General features: G+C 37.9%; 2 protein-coding genes across 3 annotated transcripts in view; one reads left to right on the top strand and one right to left on the bottom strand.

Moving 5' to 3' along the window:
• GUCA1C (guanylate cyclase activator 1C) overlaps positions 1-9487 on the top strand; it is a 48371-nt gene extending 38884 nt beyond the window's left edge. For both annotated transcript variants that reach the window (XM_052705285.1, XM_052705278.1), the window contains exons 2-4: positions 2066-2215; positions 4872-4959; positions 7329-9487. In XM_052705285.1, the coding sequence (XP_052561245.1) occupies positions 2066-2215; positions 4872-4959; positions 7329-7459 (369 nt within the window). In that variant the 3' untranslated portion in view covers positions 7460-9487. The remainder of the gene's footprint in view (positions 1-2065; positions 2216-4871; positions 4960-7328) is intronic.
• LOC128091853 (uncharacterized) overlaps positions 1-18220 on the bottom strand; it is a 265583-nt gene that overhangs the window by 123867 nt on the left and 123496 nt on the right. The gene's annotated exons all lie outside the window — the stretch shown is intronic.

The raw sequence follows: 18220 nt of genomic DNA, 5'->3' as shown, positions 1-18220 counted from the left end.
TGTCTAACGAGATTTCTACAGCTTTCAGATCACGCAAGTATTTTCTTTTCTACCTACCATGTACGTTTTTTGTGCATAAAGGAGAAATGGCACATTTCTTATCAGTGCCACTGTGCAGTGCTTCTGGTTCCGTACTGTGCAGATAAAGTTGGGCTTCTTAGTATTTCTATTCCTGGTGTTTTTGAGGTTAGCATGGTGTTCACAGTCTTTGTATGTCTACAACTCCATGTGACTGGGGCTTTTCTAAAAACCACGTTGTCTCAGATATATTTCAGAAGTATTTTGGTTTGTTTATTTGTTAGGTTTGGTCAGACCCAGAGAATTGAAAGACATAAAAGAAAGCAAACAAAATACTGTTTTCCAAAACTCAAAAGAAATGTAAGGGAGAAAAAAAGAAAATGAGCCTGGCCATGAGTATCTATCAAGCCTAAAATTAATCTGTAATTTAACTGAATAGTATGAAATTCTATAAAGGGACAGCAATGTGATCACATTCTTAGAAGAGCTATAAAATCCAGGGTTGGAAATATAATCAGTAAAGTAGAAGGAGCCCTCAGTAAAGTATCTGATACAGTATTGCTTTGAAATAGTATTTCCAAAATTGGAATCCAATTTTGTGTTCCAGAAAAAAAAAGTTTGTGGTACATACTGTGTCATTTTTTTGGTAAAGCATCTCTTTACCAAAGAGATGGACTTAAACTTGCTTGAAAACTACATGCAGTTATTGTTACATTTCATTTTAACGCAATCTGTGGTTGAGAAATACCTTTGTCTTTAGCAAATTTGCTGTAATTAAAATTAAAGTAAATACAGCAATAATGACAGGACCTGTGCAGAGAGTCTGTGAAGCAATGTTCAGCCTGCAAAAGTTATGCATGTGCAATATCTATCTACATATACATTGACTAGGGTGTATTTGAAACTTGGGTACTACAGTGCCTTGCACCTTGCACAGAAACCAAAACAAGCACTACATGGCCACAACAAACTTTTACAAAGATTCTTTTCTTTTACTTTAGCGCAGTCTAGAGGACAGACTAATGCCTGGTGATTGCGAAACCTCAGAAGGCAAGATGTGTGTTGATGTAAGGCAATAAAAATAAGTAACATGTTAAACCTACTGGATATTCATCCAATCTCTCAGCCACAAGCCATCTAAATCTGATGACAGTCTTTCCAAGGTTTTCCAAGTGGTTGGATTCTGACCAATATAAAGATCACAAGATTAAATTTACCAGCTGCTAATTCTTTTTATATCCACATGGCAAGCAGTTGGAGCTAGTAGTCTCCAAATTCAGCAACTGTTTCTTCCACCGTCACCAGATTTTTACAGAAACAGAGGAATTGTCACGGTAGCGTAGACCACTTGACCATGGACCTTGACAAGTTTCCTTCAGTAACATCAGAGAAGGAAGTAAAACATATGGAATTAAATCAATCTGAAATGCTTCTTCCTTATGATTACCCCCCATGCTCACTATTCAGAAACTTGTTTATGACTTGAAGGCTTTATATCTCATGTGAAATTTATTGGTCAGAGAAACCTGATGCTTATATGAATAAACTACAGTATCTATCACTCATGCTGGGTTATTGTTTACCATATACAATATTTATTGCATGATCTCTCAGATTAATAACTCCTGGAGCAGCTCTGTTGCAGTGGAAAACATCCACGTTTCTGCAGTACCCATGTGAACATGAGCAGCTCCATAGTAAACGTCTCAACAGTATGAAGTTGGATATCCAAGACTCCCCTTTTTCTTATGTGGAAGTCTACCACAAACCTGTTTTTTCTTCTTCTCAAAAATGTCAAAAACAACTGCTGTGATTTGCTTCCCCCACAGCTTTCCATGGAGAACAAAACTGCCTGTGCTAACACTCCTTCCTATAGTGCTTCCAGTTGAGCTCATCCTTTCTAAATGCCAGGGGAAATTTCTATGCTAAGGTGCTTTATAAATCAGCTTGTATTATAGTGAATTCGATGACCTGTTTCTGTGAATGCCAGAATGAGCAAAAAGCCAATGTTGTTAAACAGGTTTTTTTGGTTTTTTTTCTCTCCTAGGATGGATTTATAGACTTCTTGGAGTTCATAGCGGCAATAAATCTGGTTATACGAGGAAAAATCGACCAAAAATTGAAATGGTATTTTAAGCTATATGATGCTGATGGAAACGGATGTATTGACAAAAAAGAACTATTGAGCATATTTGCGGTAAGCAAATTATGACCAATAGCAATTGCATCTGGCATAGCGTGCTGTCTCTGAAACGATGGTTCCACATCTGTTGTATTTTACTAGTTGTAAAGCCAAAATTGCTCTAGCTAGCGACACTCTGGTTACCAGCTTCTTGCTTACTGAAGTTAACAGTAGTGTTTTACTTTAATCCATAGGTCTATAGCTGTATGCTGCTTTAGTGAAAGTGAAAAACTGTAGAAACAGTAGAAACATTGTTCTGATAAACTGTATCGTGAGGCAGGGTAGAATTGAGGTAGCATAATGAATAAAACAGATGGTTACAAGGGTTTGTGCCAGTTTGTTGTGGAAAAATGGCCTCTCCAATTGAACTTCATGCGGGAAACAATATAGGTGTCATCAAAACATTTCAATGTTTTAATTCTTTTTGAAAGGCTTTTAGATTTGTTTACTGTAAATGCCATTACTCTTTTTTTTTTAAAATTAAATTGGAAAAAAATAATTTGTCATTAAATCGTGAACAGACATTTTTATTCAAATATTGTAGAAGTTTTTGCAGAAAAATGGGTCAATTTCAAGCCTATGAAAACAAAGCAGGGTAATTTTTTTCTGTAAAATGTTTTCCATATTTTTCAACTTGTTCTAGTGAATGACTCTTCTGCACTTCAGTAGCTGCTTTCATCTGAAAAGTATTATAGGGTTCCTTGCAAATATGAAGATCAAGGTTCTGCTGCAGGGAACATAAAATCTAAATAGTTATTTAAATGATAATAAACAAGGAACTTACTTTTGCCGAATTCTGTCTTCCTCCTGGTGCCTGGCTAGGCACTTTCAAGAGCTACTGACGCAAATAAAAGGAGCCAGAGCCAGATTAGCCATGTGACCAAACAGAAGAAATTGATGCATCCCTTTATGAAGAACAGTGTTTGTTCTAAGGGCAGGAGAGTCTGCACAGCACAGCCCAGATTTCTTCTCTTTTAATGTCATCTTTCTAGTGTAGATATTCTCAACCATTTTTCACTTGAAGGTACTGATGCAACTGCCTTTGTCTTGTGCTTTATCTGAAAAGAGAATTAAAATCATTTTAATGTAAAGATTCTTTTTTTTGCTTAACTTGTTTTAAAACCGTTCAAGCTTCCAGGTGTTTGCTTCTCTTCTGGAGTAAAGGAACTTAAACCTACACAAGTCATTTTGCTTAGGTTAGATTAAAATAAATGGGCACTAAACAGACATAAAAATGCAGGCTCACAGCCGCTAAGAGCTTTGCTTATACCAAGCATGGGTAAACAAAGGCTTATACAAAAAGATATGTCAGATCTGAGACTCTAATTTAGACCAAAGAAGTCCAGTTAAAACTTCATTGGTCCCTACAGCTATACGAACTTTGGACCAGCAGATCATTATAAGCCATCAAAATTCTGCCCAGACTACCTTGCACCCTGTCAGCACTCTTTTAACTGCCTAGTTAATTTATTTTATTATTTAGAGGGGTTCTATGGTAGTCAGTGATTCAACTACATCAGGAATGACTGCTTTACTCTCAGTGCTACAACAAAATTAACTATGACAGAGGTACAGCATTATGAAGGCTGCACTGGGGTCAGACTTATATCAAGGAGTATCTGAAGTATGAATAATACAAACAAGATTATGTACCTGTTTTTTGTAAAATTCTTGCCATTTCTGGGTACTCTGTACAAAGTATGGTAGACATTGATGGTCAGGAATTCCTTATCAGTGCTGAACTCATTTAACATAAGTTTTAATTAAACATGATGATTTCTAAAATAATATCAGGAATACCAAAAGAAATGACTGGTGTATTTGTTCTATACAGTACAGTTCATCTCAAAATGATTTTAAAATTTTAAAAAATGTCTATAGTGTGTCCATTATAGAACATACGTGTGTGTTTACATATATATTTTTATCTATTTTCCCTGTCACTTAATAAATAATTATTACATTGATTTTGAGTTTGGCTCTGTCAGTATATGCTTGTTGCATCTGCACTGCCTTTTATTAACATATAAGCTTCTATTTTATCGACCAGAATAATCAACATTATGCAAAAATGATTGCCTCAGTGAATGGGACAGAATTTTGCAGTATTCATTTGTATCTTTATTCTTGGATACCTTTGCCATAGAAAAAGTAGAGGGGAGACTTCTTTTTTAAATTTCTTTGGAGGACAACTGAATTCTGCCAACTTCTGGGATTGCCACTCTAACTTTATTAGTGATTAGTAAGTTAAACATGTTTTAATAAAAGATAAACTTTAGCTTTCTCATCAAGTGCTTTCAGCTGTGAAAAATAATACTATATTTAAATCACACAGATCATAGGGCACTCCCTGAACGCAGAGATCTCTCCAGGGTGGAAAAAAAAAGTGCTGGTGTGGATTGAATAAGTGCGTTGAACAACAGAGGTGTCACATGCTTTCAGAAGACCTTCAGAGATATGTAAATGCAGTTTCTAATCTTCAGGCTGTGTGATGTTAATTAAATTTCCAATCCTCATTACTGAAGATTTACTTGAAATAGCAATTTATTTAGTGTTTTTGAAGGGCTGTTGAACTAAAGAGCTGCATTCCAATTACTGCAGTTGCCAGTGTATTGTTTTCATGACTTGAAGGAAAAAAGTCTGAAAGAACTTTCTGCATTTCTGTCTTCAGGCTATCCAGGCTATTAATGGACAGACCAACATGACTGCTGAAGAATTCACTAACATGATATTTCAGAAGATAGATGTGAACAATGATGGTAAGAATCCAGGTTTTCTTGGTATTGGCAGTATTTAGCCCGCCATGAGGGAGTGCAGGATCAGAAAGGGAGCTGAACATACAGCTGAAGAACTGAAAATCTGAATGTATATTCTCTCAAATTTACAGTGAAATGTAAATCAACTGCCTCTATTAACTTAGCACAGGAATTGTGCCTAGTAGTAGCTAAAATGTGAAGGTCTTCCACTGTTCATCCAAAATGCCAGTCCTCTGGCTGCTCAGCAAAACCAATGTGATCAAAAATCTGCCTAAACGTGTGACTTAACTTGCCTAAATGAAGAAAACCAAGATGCAAGGTTGCACATGCTGTGTTCAAAAGATTGGACAGCATACTTGGTGTCTCTTCAGAATCTGAATGTTAACATATGCTAAGACACATGCTATTGTTTCTTCTCAAGAGAGCTAGATTAAGCCAATTGGACTTGCAGTTTGAAAGTAATGATCTAACTCACTGCTTTGGAGTTGTTTTTAACATAAGATGTGTCACGTGAATATGTTCCCTCCTATTTCTAACCATGAAAATCCTCCTTCAACTGGAATCTACTGAAATCGTTAATAACATTATAACAACAACATTAGGAACATCAGAAAAGCATTGCTGAGCAAGATCAGAAACAGGCAGGATTTTAGGCTTTTATATTGTTGTTCATTATTTGGAGGTCTTACTTTGTGTATTTACAGTTTCTTTTTAAGAAAGCTGTTTGCAATATATAATTAGAACATAAATAATGCTCTTGTGGTACATATGAATGATTGGTAAAGCATTTTTGCCTACCTACTGGAACCATTGTTTGGGCGAAGGCAAATAATAGACTTCAGACAACAAATTTGTATTCTAGAATCTAACCTCAATACTATGATTATTTTTACTTTGGCCTCTGTGTTGATATTTGTTCACTGCAAGTAATAGTTGTATCTGAGCTAGACAATTAGCTGAAAAAGTAATTTGTGTGTCTTACATTTTAGCAGTGAGATGTGAGAACATGAATTATTCAGAATCCTCTTCATAATGCCCCTATTTCAAGCTGCTTTCCATAGCTAGTTATTTTTAAATGGCTGCAAAGCAGCAGGATTAAACCAACCTGAGGAATAAGACAAAAATTTCCAAGTTTATCTTAAACTATGCCATCATCTTTTAGCTGCTTATTAAATATACATCTATATAAAATAAAAATAAAATGTAAATCGACAAATAAGTTGTGATCTCCTTCATCACATTAAAATACAAGAAATAATCTCATGGCTGCGGGGAGCAATTCCTAAAACAAATCTCCTGACGGCTTTCCAATTTATTTTCATTATGTGAAGGAAATCTGAGGCTTAAGACAGTCCCAGAGAGCCTGGGCATGCCAGCATAACTTCTCACCCGTAACTGCAGTACTCTTTATACAATTGCATTCTGGTATTGTTACTTTGAAATAGCAGATACTCCTCTTGCTGCAGCCTAAGTGCCAGGACTTGTATCAGAACGTGTCCTTTCACTGTAATAGTGTGCATATGAACCTGCTTACAATGCAGACAGTACCACATAACTGAACAGGCACTAAGTCATCCAGCTGTTTTCTCTTCTTCTGGCCTTTTGTAATTTATTATTTCAGTAAGAAATCATTCATTTTTATGATTTGAATTAAAACTTTAAACATTCCCAGAGGGAAAAATCAGTGTTCCTTTTAAACCAAGCTCTGTTTCCCCTCTCAGAGAGAAACAGCATCACTGGAATAACTTCTAAATGGAGAACTGTGTACACTCAAGTGTACCTTGCCAGCAGACACATGCCTTGGACTAACCTTTGTGCTTTTGTAGTTGTCTTGAAACTTCCAAAGTATTACCCGATTCTACCATGAACCCCCCAAAAAATCACTTTCTAAAAGAAATCTAAAAAAAACAAGGCTATTTTAGTTGCTTAGAATAATTTCTCTAAGCAAACCACTTAATAGATTTTTTACTACATCTTATCCTGGCTCTAGATAATCCTAATAGTTAACATAGAGGCCATGCCTTGTAATCCTCAGCAAATCATTCCCTAGTCTCTGGTAAAGCCACCTACAAGATAAACTCCAGTTACCTTGGTAAGAATAGGTCTGTGCAGCTAAATTCAGTCTAAGCACTACAGTTGGCTTAGACTTCTGCGATAGCAGTCTTTGATCTGTTTTAGCAGAGGAAGGTGAGTCTGAATTCTGGAGTTTGCAAAATAGGAATGTATTGGAAAATATTCTTCCTGTATTTGCATACCAGCAGGGAAGAATAGAGATATATTTTTGAGGGATGCAACTCAGCTTGAATGGCCTTGTGTTGCATTGAGAATGATTGTTACATTCCTTGGTTCCTAAAGAGCTGATTTCCTTTTAGGGGAACTGACTTTAGAAGAGTTTATCACTGGTGTGGAGAAAGACGAAGATCTAATGGAATTGATTACGAAAAGTTTTGACCTTTCCAATGTAATCAAAGTCATACAGAACGGCAGGCGGCACAGCATCTGAAGGATTCAGTGACGGATGTTGCATCTGTGTTGTCAACTCAGGGAAGATAATATTTCTTACATTCAGAGAGCTTGATGTTGTGAAAACCAGCCCAGACAGTACTGACCCACCAACTCTAAGAAAAATTCTCCCTCGGAATTTTCACTCTTGATTCCACATCTTTCCATTTCTTTATTCTGTCTCTCACTAATGACCATGGCATCTACACAACACAAACTTTTGCCCATGTGTAATAGAAAAGATATTTGATGCAGTACAAATAATTTGTTTGGTTTCTATGAACACCTCAGGGTAATCAATAAAACAGTGATGATATTGTAAAAAGCAGCCTTTCTGGAAGACATGGAATTAATACATTTATTATTTCAAGTGTAGGTTCATTAACCTACTATTTTAGTGTGGTGATAGGTAGGATTGGCTTCTATCTGGGTCCATGAAAAATAAAGCCTAGTTTGCATTAACTTAACATTTGCTCTAATCAGTGCTCAAAATAAGAGCAGATTCTTGGGGAAATACCTCAGTCAACTCAGTGTTCCAGAGATGTGCATCCTCTTGATTTTATTACATCTTTAAATTAGAATAATGTGATGCTTTAATGCTTTTGGCAAGGTTCAGCTACTGTTCTTTCAAATTAACCTTTAGAGAAGCACTGGAATTACATTTTGTTTACTTTGTAGAGTAAAATTAGAATTTCAAAGAATGGTTAAAACAAATGATTTTCTAGGCACTGGAACAAACATCATCTGGTTTCCAGAGATTTGTGTCCATTCACTTATATGTTTTTCTTTGCAAAACAATTCATTTTCACTGGGCTCTTTGCCATGGCAGCATGAGACAAAAGGTAAGAAGTATCATGACTAGTTCATACTGGTGGGACTGCTGGCTTCTGCCAAGCAGACTTTAATAGCTGCATTCTTCCTGCCTTTTATTGACAGGGAGTACAAATTATGGTATGTCTGTCCTGCCCAGATACTTGGGCGAAAGATTTTAGCCATTTAGTCTCTTTGAGACTTCTACCTTCTTTCAAACTGGGTTGCAATCATCTCTGAATGTGGTAGTTGTAGTTGTTAGGAGTGTAGAGAAGAGATTTGTAGATGGCATGATCACAGATGCCTCATTTTCTTAGTAAACAGTTTAAAACAACTCAACCTTTCTTTTTAATAGACAAGAGTAATTCGGTGTTCTGAAATGTAATTATATGGGTTGTCTAAAAAGTGAAAATTTCTAGTTCTGTTCTGGTTCTGGTTCTGTTGGGATAGACTCAAGTTTGCAACAAGATGTCTCAAATCACTACAGTTATAAGTACTCCTTGGCTGGCAGTGCCACGATACTAATACTAAACGCTCTCAGAATCATCAACTTAAGACAAAATAATTAGTGCATGGATTGATGCAGGTTGAAATAAACAGTTACTAAATTTCCATAGGAAAAAGCTTTCCATCTAAATTCACTACAAATCCATGTCCCTTTGCCCAAGAAATACGCTCCATCATCTGCAATTATCTCAGGTTCTAGTTTGATCAATAAAATATACTAAAAGTATGCAGCAAGCATCACTTGACATTATAAACAGTTCTGACATTATAATTCTGACATTTGAATCTTGTGTATCTTTTTCAAAAAAAAAAAAAAAAAAAAAAGAAGAATGATCTATGAGATTTCTGGTGGGTGTGAACTTTAAGTTCTTGTATTTATTCATTGTTGACATGTTAATATCTCACTGTCATTATCAGTTTTCTTACACCTAGGCTTCAAAAAATCACTTTTCTTAATATCCTTCTTTTACATTTAGATTCTATGAGGGTGGTGTTCTTCAAAACAGGCTTTAAAATATTTTAAATACAGTTGTCCAGTATAAGCAATTTGAGTGTGTGGTTAACAGCTCTGTTTTGGATTCTTGCTTTTAAACTAATGACTACTGACTTTGAAACTGACTACTGTCTATGTATGCTGGATCTTTTTTTTTTTTTTTCTTTTTTTAATAAATGGATTTTTAAAAGAATATCTGAATTTATCCTTTCTTTGTGTGTGTGTAAATGTAATTACATGAAGTGAATTACCAATTCAAGAAGAGTGTTGTTTTGTATTAAAATTATCATTTGCAAGGAAATTCTTATTCTTTTGTTGTTGTTCTTAATCTAAATTTTAAAGGGGCATGTGACATTCTCACCTTCCATACTTCAATATAAAATAATTTAGAAGAAATCTGTATAATTAAGGAAAAATGTATTTTGTTTAGTATAGCATATCATATTTCAAAAAATATTCACATACAGTAACTCCACATGTATTTGAGGGTCTTTGTAAGATTCCATCTAAATTTTTATTACTTAATTAACGTGAAGTTCAACTAGCTGCTTTAGTATTATTTGATACACAGGTGCTGAAGATAAATCACAGAATCATTGGGGTTGGAAGGAAGCTCTAGAGACCATCTAGTTCAACAGTCCATGTCAAAGCAGTTCCCCTTAGCAGGAATCACACAGGTCACACAGGAAGCATCCAGATTGGTTTTGAATATCTCCAGAGAAGCAGGTTCCACAGCCTCCCTGGGCAGCCTGTGCCAGTGCTCTGTCACCCTAACAGTAAATAATTTTTTCTTCACATACATATGGAGCTTCTCAACTTCTGTTCCAGATTCTTGTTCTGTCACTGGGCACTGGTGAAAAGATCTCAGTCCCATCCACTTGACTTTCATCTTTTAGATATTTATAATCATTGATAAGGTACCCCTCAGTCTTCTCTTCTCCAGGCTGAACAGTCCCAGGTTTCTCAGGATTTTCTCATCAGAGAGATGTTCCAGGCTCCTCATAAGCTTTGTTGCCTTCCACTGGACTCTCTACAGTAGTCCCTGATTTTTTTGAACTGATGAGCCCAGAACTGGATACAGATGTGGCCTCACAAGGGCAGAGTAGAGGGGTAGGATAATCTCCCTCAACCTGCTGGCAGTGCTCTTTTTAACGCATCCCAGGATACTATTGGCCTTCTTGGCCACAAGGACATACAACTAGCTCATGGCCAATCTGTTACCCACCAAGACACCCAGGCCCTTCTCCACAGAGCTCCTTTCTTTCCAGCAGGTTAGCCCCTAACCAGTACTAACACATGCATTAAGCCTCCTCAGACATAGGATTGTACACTTGCCTTTGTTGAGCCTCATCAAGTTCTTCTCTGCCTAATTGTGCATCCTGTCCAGGTCTCACTGAATTGCAGTTTTCTGGTGTGTTAGTCACTCCTCCCAGCTTTGTATCATCAGCATGCTTGCTATCCCTTCATCCAAGTGGCTGATGAAGATGGATGCCTACCTGTGCGACCTGCTGTAGGGAACCTGCTTTGGCAGGGGGGTTGGACTCGATGATCTCTGGAGGTCCCTTCCAACCCCTACAATTCTGTGATTCTGTGATATTGAACATGGCCAGACCCAGAACCCACCCCAAGGGAACACCGCTACAGAAACAAAGAAACAAAAAAACCACAGCATATGCTCTCCAGGAAGTGTCTTTATCAACAAGACTGATGCAGATGCCAGCTGTGAGAGTCTGGAGAAGCTGGTGCCTCTATCATCATCACAGGGGGTTAGGTGTTAGTTAGGATAGATGTGCAGTGAGAATGACTTTTTGTCACCATACTCACATTCAAAAGAATTACAGGTTTCAAATTCACTCTGTGCAGCTGGGCGAGTTTAGCCAATCAACAGGGTAATTGGTAGTTTCTCTTCTATTATAATCTCTTTTACTGTTAAGAAATCCTTTTGACTTTATGCTCTTTTAGTTGCATCCAAACAGTGAAAGGCAATTAGTGTGACAGTCCCCTCCTTCAAACAACTCATAATTGTCTTAACATTATCTCCTTTTCTCTTCTGGTAGCTCAATATGCTAGGAAAGAAAATAAGCACTTTTTCTTCTGAGAATCTGGGAATTCAAAGCCACGAGAAAATTGCCTTGTAGTTACAAAATTGCTTAAGCATTAACAGGCATGACAAAACCTTAGGCCATAGCTGAGCATCCCTGACAAAGTGGCAGGAAAGCTTGCTGTGCTGCGGGAAAGATGTCATAGCTGCATTTACTTTTTTGACCTTATGTAAGATTAGCCATAACATACAGAGCATAACAGCTAAATATTCAGCAAAATGATCAAACCCCAGGTTCCCTTTGTGCTAGGACATACATCCACTTACTTGATGAAACTGGATCAAGATCTACAGCATGGCTTGTAGGTCTTTTCCAACCTTGGTGATTCTATGAATCTATGAATCTATGGAACGATTTCTAAAAGTCTCACAGTGTAACAGAAACTGCTGAAGAAATTAAGGAGAAATTTTTAAATATGATTTTTAAAGCTTCAGCTGAAACAGTGAAACATTAAAAAAAAAATGTAGCCTTATACTTTTTTATGTGCCTTTGTAAGAAAGCTGTGGGAGAAAACACTTCAAGTGCATGGTTTTAAACATGGTAAAATGTAGCTGACTTGAGTTTGGCTGGAAGACAGACTTTTCTTCAATCCCGGCCCATGCTGTTTCCATCACTAGCATTTCTACACTAATAATGAGGCTTTGGTGAACACTTGCTTTGTTCTCCAGTGCTGACAATTTCTGTCTTAAGGATTAGGAAAAGAGATGCTATTAAGCTGGTACATGCAGCAAGCAAGAGCCCCTGTACTCCTACGGTCTGATTGGGACAGCCATAGAATGGCCTGGGTTGAAAAGGACCTCAAAGATCATCTAGTTTCACCCCCCCTGCCACAGGCAGGAAAACAAAGAATAATTTAAAACTGCTACGTACAGAATTGTTGCACGGTAATGAAATACTAGCTTTTGAGTTGTTAAATCATGAAGTTCTACTGCTTTTCACAAGGCCAGAACTCCTTTTCTAATTTAAAGCAGTACTGCTCACAAAAACTCTACATGGAGCCACCACTGCATCCCACACAGACCAGTGGAGAGGCAGGGAGAGCAGAAGAGAGGAAGGCACAGAACATCCAAAAAGACCAGGGTGAAAAACAAGCAGAAGAGGAAAGCTGAAGAGGGAGAGAAGGTGGAGGACATGAAAGAGATGTCAGCTGTTATAACCTCTGCCCCATACAGAACATGCTCTAGAGCAGGCATGTCCAATCTGTGGCCCATGGACAACATGCAGCTTGGGACAACTAATGATGCAGCATCATTAGTTCATAAACTTTTACCGTTATGTGATTTTTAGTAATATTTTTCACAAGTCAGTTGTACACAGTCCTGGTGCAAACTACAGAGGGAACAGAACACTGTGGAGAAGATAGCAAAATACTAACTCTCAGGCCTGTCATATTCAATCTCATTGTAATCCATGAATGAGACACATTCCAAATGCAGTGATTGCCAATGATAACATTTCATTTTTCGAATCAAAAGGAAAACTTATGCCAGAACTTGAAGATGAAAAATAGCTCACAGATTTAGCACTTCTGATGGATTTGATCATTCATTTAAATGAGTTAAACAGGCATCTTCAAGGTGAAAAATCAGCTTGTCTGTGCTGTCTGTGCTGTTTCAACTTATCTGTGCACTGCCTTCACAAAACAAGGCCAAATATCCCACCAGTTTTATGTTTTTGTTGTCCTCTTTTTTATGTTTTAATAAGAAATATATTTTTACAAAGAAGTTTTGTTACTTACATATATAAACTACTTTATATATTTTATATGCAAGCCAAGACAATTCCTCTTCATTCATATGGCCCAGGCAAGGCAAAAGGTTGGACACCCATGCTATAGAGAAAAAGCCAAATACCAAAGTAAGAAAAAGGATAAGAGAAAAAGGCTGTAAAACTATGCTCAGTGCAACCTTAAACAGAAGGTACGTAGCATTTCATCTGAGAGTCGGCATTCCTTGCTGCTCTAACAGAATTTTTCCATCAATGAACCATTCAAAGAAGAACCTAAAATAGGCCATATATTCTGCCCCATACATACCAATCTCCTGCTAAAAGTGCAAACCAAAATTGCCTTCTGAGATTCACAAAGAATCAGAATGGTAACGTCACAAATATGGAACTGAAACAGTGATGATTTGCAGTTTTTTCTACCCAAGCTCTAATTAAGTACTAATTACACGTAATTTCTCAAATACCAGGGCAATTAACGACTCAAGATGTCTTCTGCTTACCTTTTTTCACTCCTCTCCAAATCATGTTAATTAATCATGTCCAGGTTATCAGTGTGCCAACAGGTGTAATTGTTTAGCACAGAACAGAATTCTCCATTTTGTGAGAAACCATTTATTTAGGAAACATTAATTCCTTCTCTCAGGTCACTGAACACCTTCTGAATGGCAAGGATATGTAAACATTACTTTTCACAGCTGAGACTGAGCAACAGATCTAAGGAGAAAATATTTGGTATTCCATTCTCCTATCCCATGTGATCTAGTTTTCTGGTTTTTTGAATATGTGTAGTAATTACAGATCTCTTAAACTTACCTTTCTTGGAAAACACTAAGCACACTTGAATGATAAATGAATGTGAACTTACGGACCCTTTGCAGTCCCATGCCAGTTGACAGTCCCATTGACTGCAAATCTGAACAGAATTTCTTCACACAACATCTAAAGAATATATTAAACTCTTGATTTATTCAGAATCTTATTGGCCTTTTATGCAACACAGTATTTCCTGCAAGGAAATAAATAATCTGAGAAGAATTTGAAAGAGGGAACATATTAGCACCATGATCATCTTCCTGTTTAAAATAAAAACAATGAAATATTCATGGAACGGACTGACATAGTTTTGAGCGTATCAAAAGAAACTAAACTGCCATTCAGCTTCAGGCATGACTTTTTGGTCTTAGCATTTGTCCACTTGTTCCTTCCATCTCTGTCTCCAAGTCAAATCAATAAAAATTATGTCTGGGGGCTTCTTTGTGTGCGTGTGCATTGGCAGCGTACCTCTGGCACACAGCTGTAATGGTTGCAGACGATATGGGAAGGATTGGTGAATTTCCTCTTTATTTAAATTACAAATTCCTGACAGTCTGTTTCTATTCTGCAGGATTTCAAAACCCCTCAAATTTATAGCACATTCACTTTAAAGAGCTGCTAATGTTTAGTGGAAAAGAAATCAAACATTTGTAATTAAATAAGTAGGCTTTTTTTTTATTACTATTTGTTCTTGCTTTGCTTCTTTACCACAATAAAGGTGCTTATACCAAAAGAGGGTCTTGACCTAGCTTTTAATTAGGCCCACGTTCCCCCTGTCCTGTTCACCAGCTCAGCCTATATGGCAATGCTATACAGTAATTAGCTTCTGGTGACAATCATAATAATTCAGTGATCTTCTAATTAATGAAATAACTTCTGACAGTACACATCAAAGCTCACAAAACACAAATCATAGTTTACAGCCAGAACCACCTACCTACTATTCTAAACAAAGTTTTTCTTGTTTACCAAGGAAGTTCGGGCTTTTCTCTAGGACTACAAAGTGAACAGGGAAAACAAATCCCATAAAAAAAACAAGGTGACAACAACAATGATCAGTCACTTTTTTTTCAAAGTATTTAATCTGATGAGAGTCCCAAGTTTTGAACTGACTTTCCCAAGACATCCAGTGGAAAGAGGAAGCACTTCTAGAGGTGCATTACTGTCAAATGAGGTTGATAGGAATAAATGGACAAAATAAGGGTGTAATGCTCCACCAAAAAAAAAAAAAAGAAAAAAAAAAGAAAAAGAAAGAGCTATTTACTAATCTGCCAGTGTTAGTAAATGCCTCTGGAGAACACAATTACAAACCTTAACTCGATATTTTCTGGTGGTTTTTCACTGTTCTATAAAACAGGTTTGTGTCCATTCATCTGCTCTGCCTCTTGTCCCAAAAAGTGCCAGACCCAAAGAGACAAGAGGAGGGGAACAGATAAAAATGATTTTCCAGCATCTGGGGATTAGCACTGTGCTAGAAGAAACTATTTCCTCATAGATCTGCTGCTCCTGCTACTTATTTTGATTTCTGTTTTGCATTGACGTTCAAGGCACCCTAAGAAAATGAACTTTCCTGTTTACTGCCGAGAGATAATAAAGCATCTTTTCATACATATCTGAAACAGACACGTCTGAAAGCACGAGCCGCAATGCAAGGAAGCCTTGTGACAGTATTTCTGTGGCAGGGCTCTGCTTATCCGATTGAAAGCAGTGCCTCACATGTTGGAATAATCTGCAGTAAAAATTGCCACAGATGGTGTTAGTCAGTATTTGCAGAGTTTATGAGATTAGTATTTGGCTACAGATTTATCTCCACATGTTTCTGTGATACTGAAAAGAGCACAAAGTTAGAGGAGACTGAGTGAACATACATGTTTCTTAAAGAACCCTGTTACAGTCAGAAAGATTAATGCAGTGGAAAGGCAATACAGGAATGGAATGGCAAAAGGACAAACAGGAAAGGAATGCACATCCATCTCTGAGGATCTAGGCCTGTGGGGAAAAACTCCACAGGGGAGGAATCTCCAACCAGAGATCCTTCTCCAGTGTCAATCAGCCATTAAATGGGCTGTAAGAGAGGTGCAGCCAGTTTCCACCCCTTCCAGTCACACAGCTGAATTGCCTTCACCTGTGCTCCCAGGGCTGACCGTCCTTTCCCCGGATGATGTCAGTGGTTTAGGCTGTGCCTTAATAGTTCCCATGCGCTCCACTCCTTCATGGTGTGAACTAAAGATCAAGCTAGATGGAGGGTGAGCCTTCCCTAATACGGAGGTCCAACACACCATCACATCTGTAGAATGAGTCCCTTGGTTGCTCTTGATGACTTGAGGTATCCTGTAGGCAGACGCCAGCTTGGTAAGTGCCTTGATGCTGTGTGCCTGGTTCATTCTTGGCTGTGCGTGTGGAAGGGGCTGGGCTGTACAGATCCTGCATGTTGTTTTGTGAGTCAACACAGACTAATGATCCTTTAAGGAACTAAGAGATACCTCTAGATCAGCTACTTTTGTCCTTATAGATGACTTCAACTTGTCAGATGTTAAGTGGGAACAACACACAACTAATAGAAGTGGATCCAGGAAATTCCTAAAAGATCTTGATAATAACTTCCTGGTGCAGGTAGTAAAGGGGCCAACCAGTAAAGATATCTTCCTAGATTTGTTACTTGTAAATAGAGAGGGTCAGACTGACCCTCTCTGTTAGGGGCTGGCTGACAGGTCAGACAAAAAGATAGCAGCCCTCAAGATGGTAGCCTGTGACTAATGGGGTCTCCTGGGGCTCCATTTTAGGGCCAATTCTCTTTAATGTTTGCATCAATGGCTTGGATGCAGGACTTAAAGGTGTATTAAGTAAGTTTATGGATATAATTAAACTGGGAAGGGAGCAGCCCCATGGAAAGGGATCTGGGGGTTCCAGCTGGTAGCAAGTTGAGTTGAGTCAGCAGCGTGCCCTGGCAGCCAAAGGGGCCAACAAACATGGTGGTGCATCAGACTCAGCACTGCCAGCCAGGTGACAGAAGGTACCTAGCTTAGCTACTGCATCAAAACCCTTTACAACACAGCAGTATGCTCAGGGGCTCCAAGATCTGTACAGGGAGTTTCAATGCCCTGTCCATCACTACCTTCCTTGCTAGTGTTACAACTTCAGCTGTTGGGAAGCTGCTAAGCTGCTGCTGCCTCTGCTGTGCTCATATCTCCCATTGTGCTCTTAAACCACATAATGCCTCTATATCCAGGCACTGCAATGGCACTTGCCATTTTGAAAACAACCTTACACTCTCTGTATACTGTAATTCTCTCAGGTAGCTATAAATGTTTATGAGCAATTTTTTAAGAAGGATGCAGACACTTCCTTCTAGTGAAACTAATCTTTTCTAGCTGAGGAACAGCAATAATTTCATCTGGTAAGTGATTAGGCATATGTTGTTGAATCATGCAGACCAAATATTTATTTTTGACCGGCCCAAAAATACCTTGCTGGCTCACACTGGGTTGCCCAGTTCTTTGTTGAATGATTGCAAATGAGAAACAAATTCAAAAAAAAATCACAGCTTGCTTATGCATAATTTGTATGCTCACAGTCGAAAGGGCTATGTATCTCAGCTAAATCATTTGCAGTGAATAATTCTACTGTTTGGTACAGATGCAGAGCAATGAAACTTACAGAACATTATGGAAATACATCTTCCATCCTTGAGAGATGTGAGAATTTTAATTCCTGGCACTGAAGACAGGCTTGAATGAGAATATGATTAAACTTTTATAACTGCTTGGTGTTTTCTTGGCTCAATTAATATTCTTTTCAATAGGCCCTTGGCCTGTTTCTGAAGCACTGCCAGTATTTGGTTTTCAGCAAATGTGGCTTTATTTTTCATTCCTGCTGATGTGATCAACACAGTGACATTGATGACAATGAGTACTGTGTTCAAACATTTTCAAACAATTCAATCTGCTCATGCAGGGCAGAAGGTAGATAGCCATGCTGGTTGTATTTTACTGACCTCTACCACAGATGAGTATGTTCTGATATCACCTCCAGTGCATCTGAGTGTGATCATTCATCTCTGCAAGCCAGTTCCAATTGGGTCATGCAAAACTGTCATTTCCTTTCCTTCAAAGGAGGATTCAAAGGGATTGACAGATAGTCATGCATTCTTCAGGAGGGCTGGCATAGTGGAGACAAACCCAAAGACTTCTATGCTGATGAGTGTGAAAGAACTCAAGGGAACTACCTACAAGTATTTAGATGTCAATACTGTCGAGCAGTATCTTGTGCTGGATAGACTAGAATAGGGTGTGCCTGCAGCCTACTGACT

Source organism: Tympanuchus pallidicinctus, unplaced genomic scaffold, assembly GCF_026119805.1.
Source record: "Tympanuchus pallidicinctus isolate F22 unplaced genomic scaffold, pur_lepc_1.0 scaffold10, whole genome shotgun sequence".
Classification (NCBI taxonomy): domain Eukaryota; kingdom Metazoa; phylum Chordata; class Aves; order Galliformes; family Phasianidae; genus Tympanuchus; species Tympanuchus pallidicinctus.
This window is presented reverse-complemented; position numbering and strand designations above follow the sequence as displayed.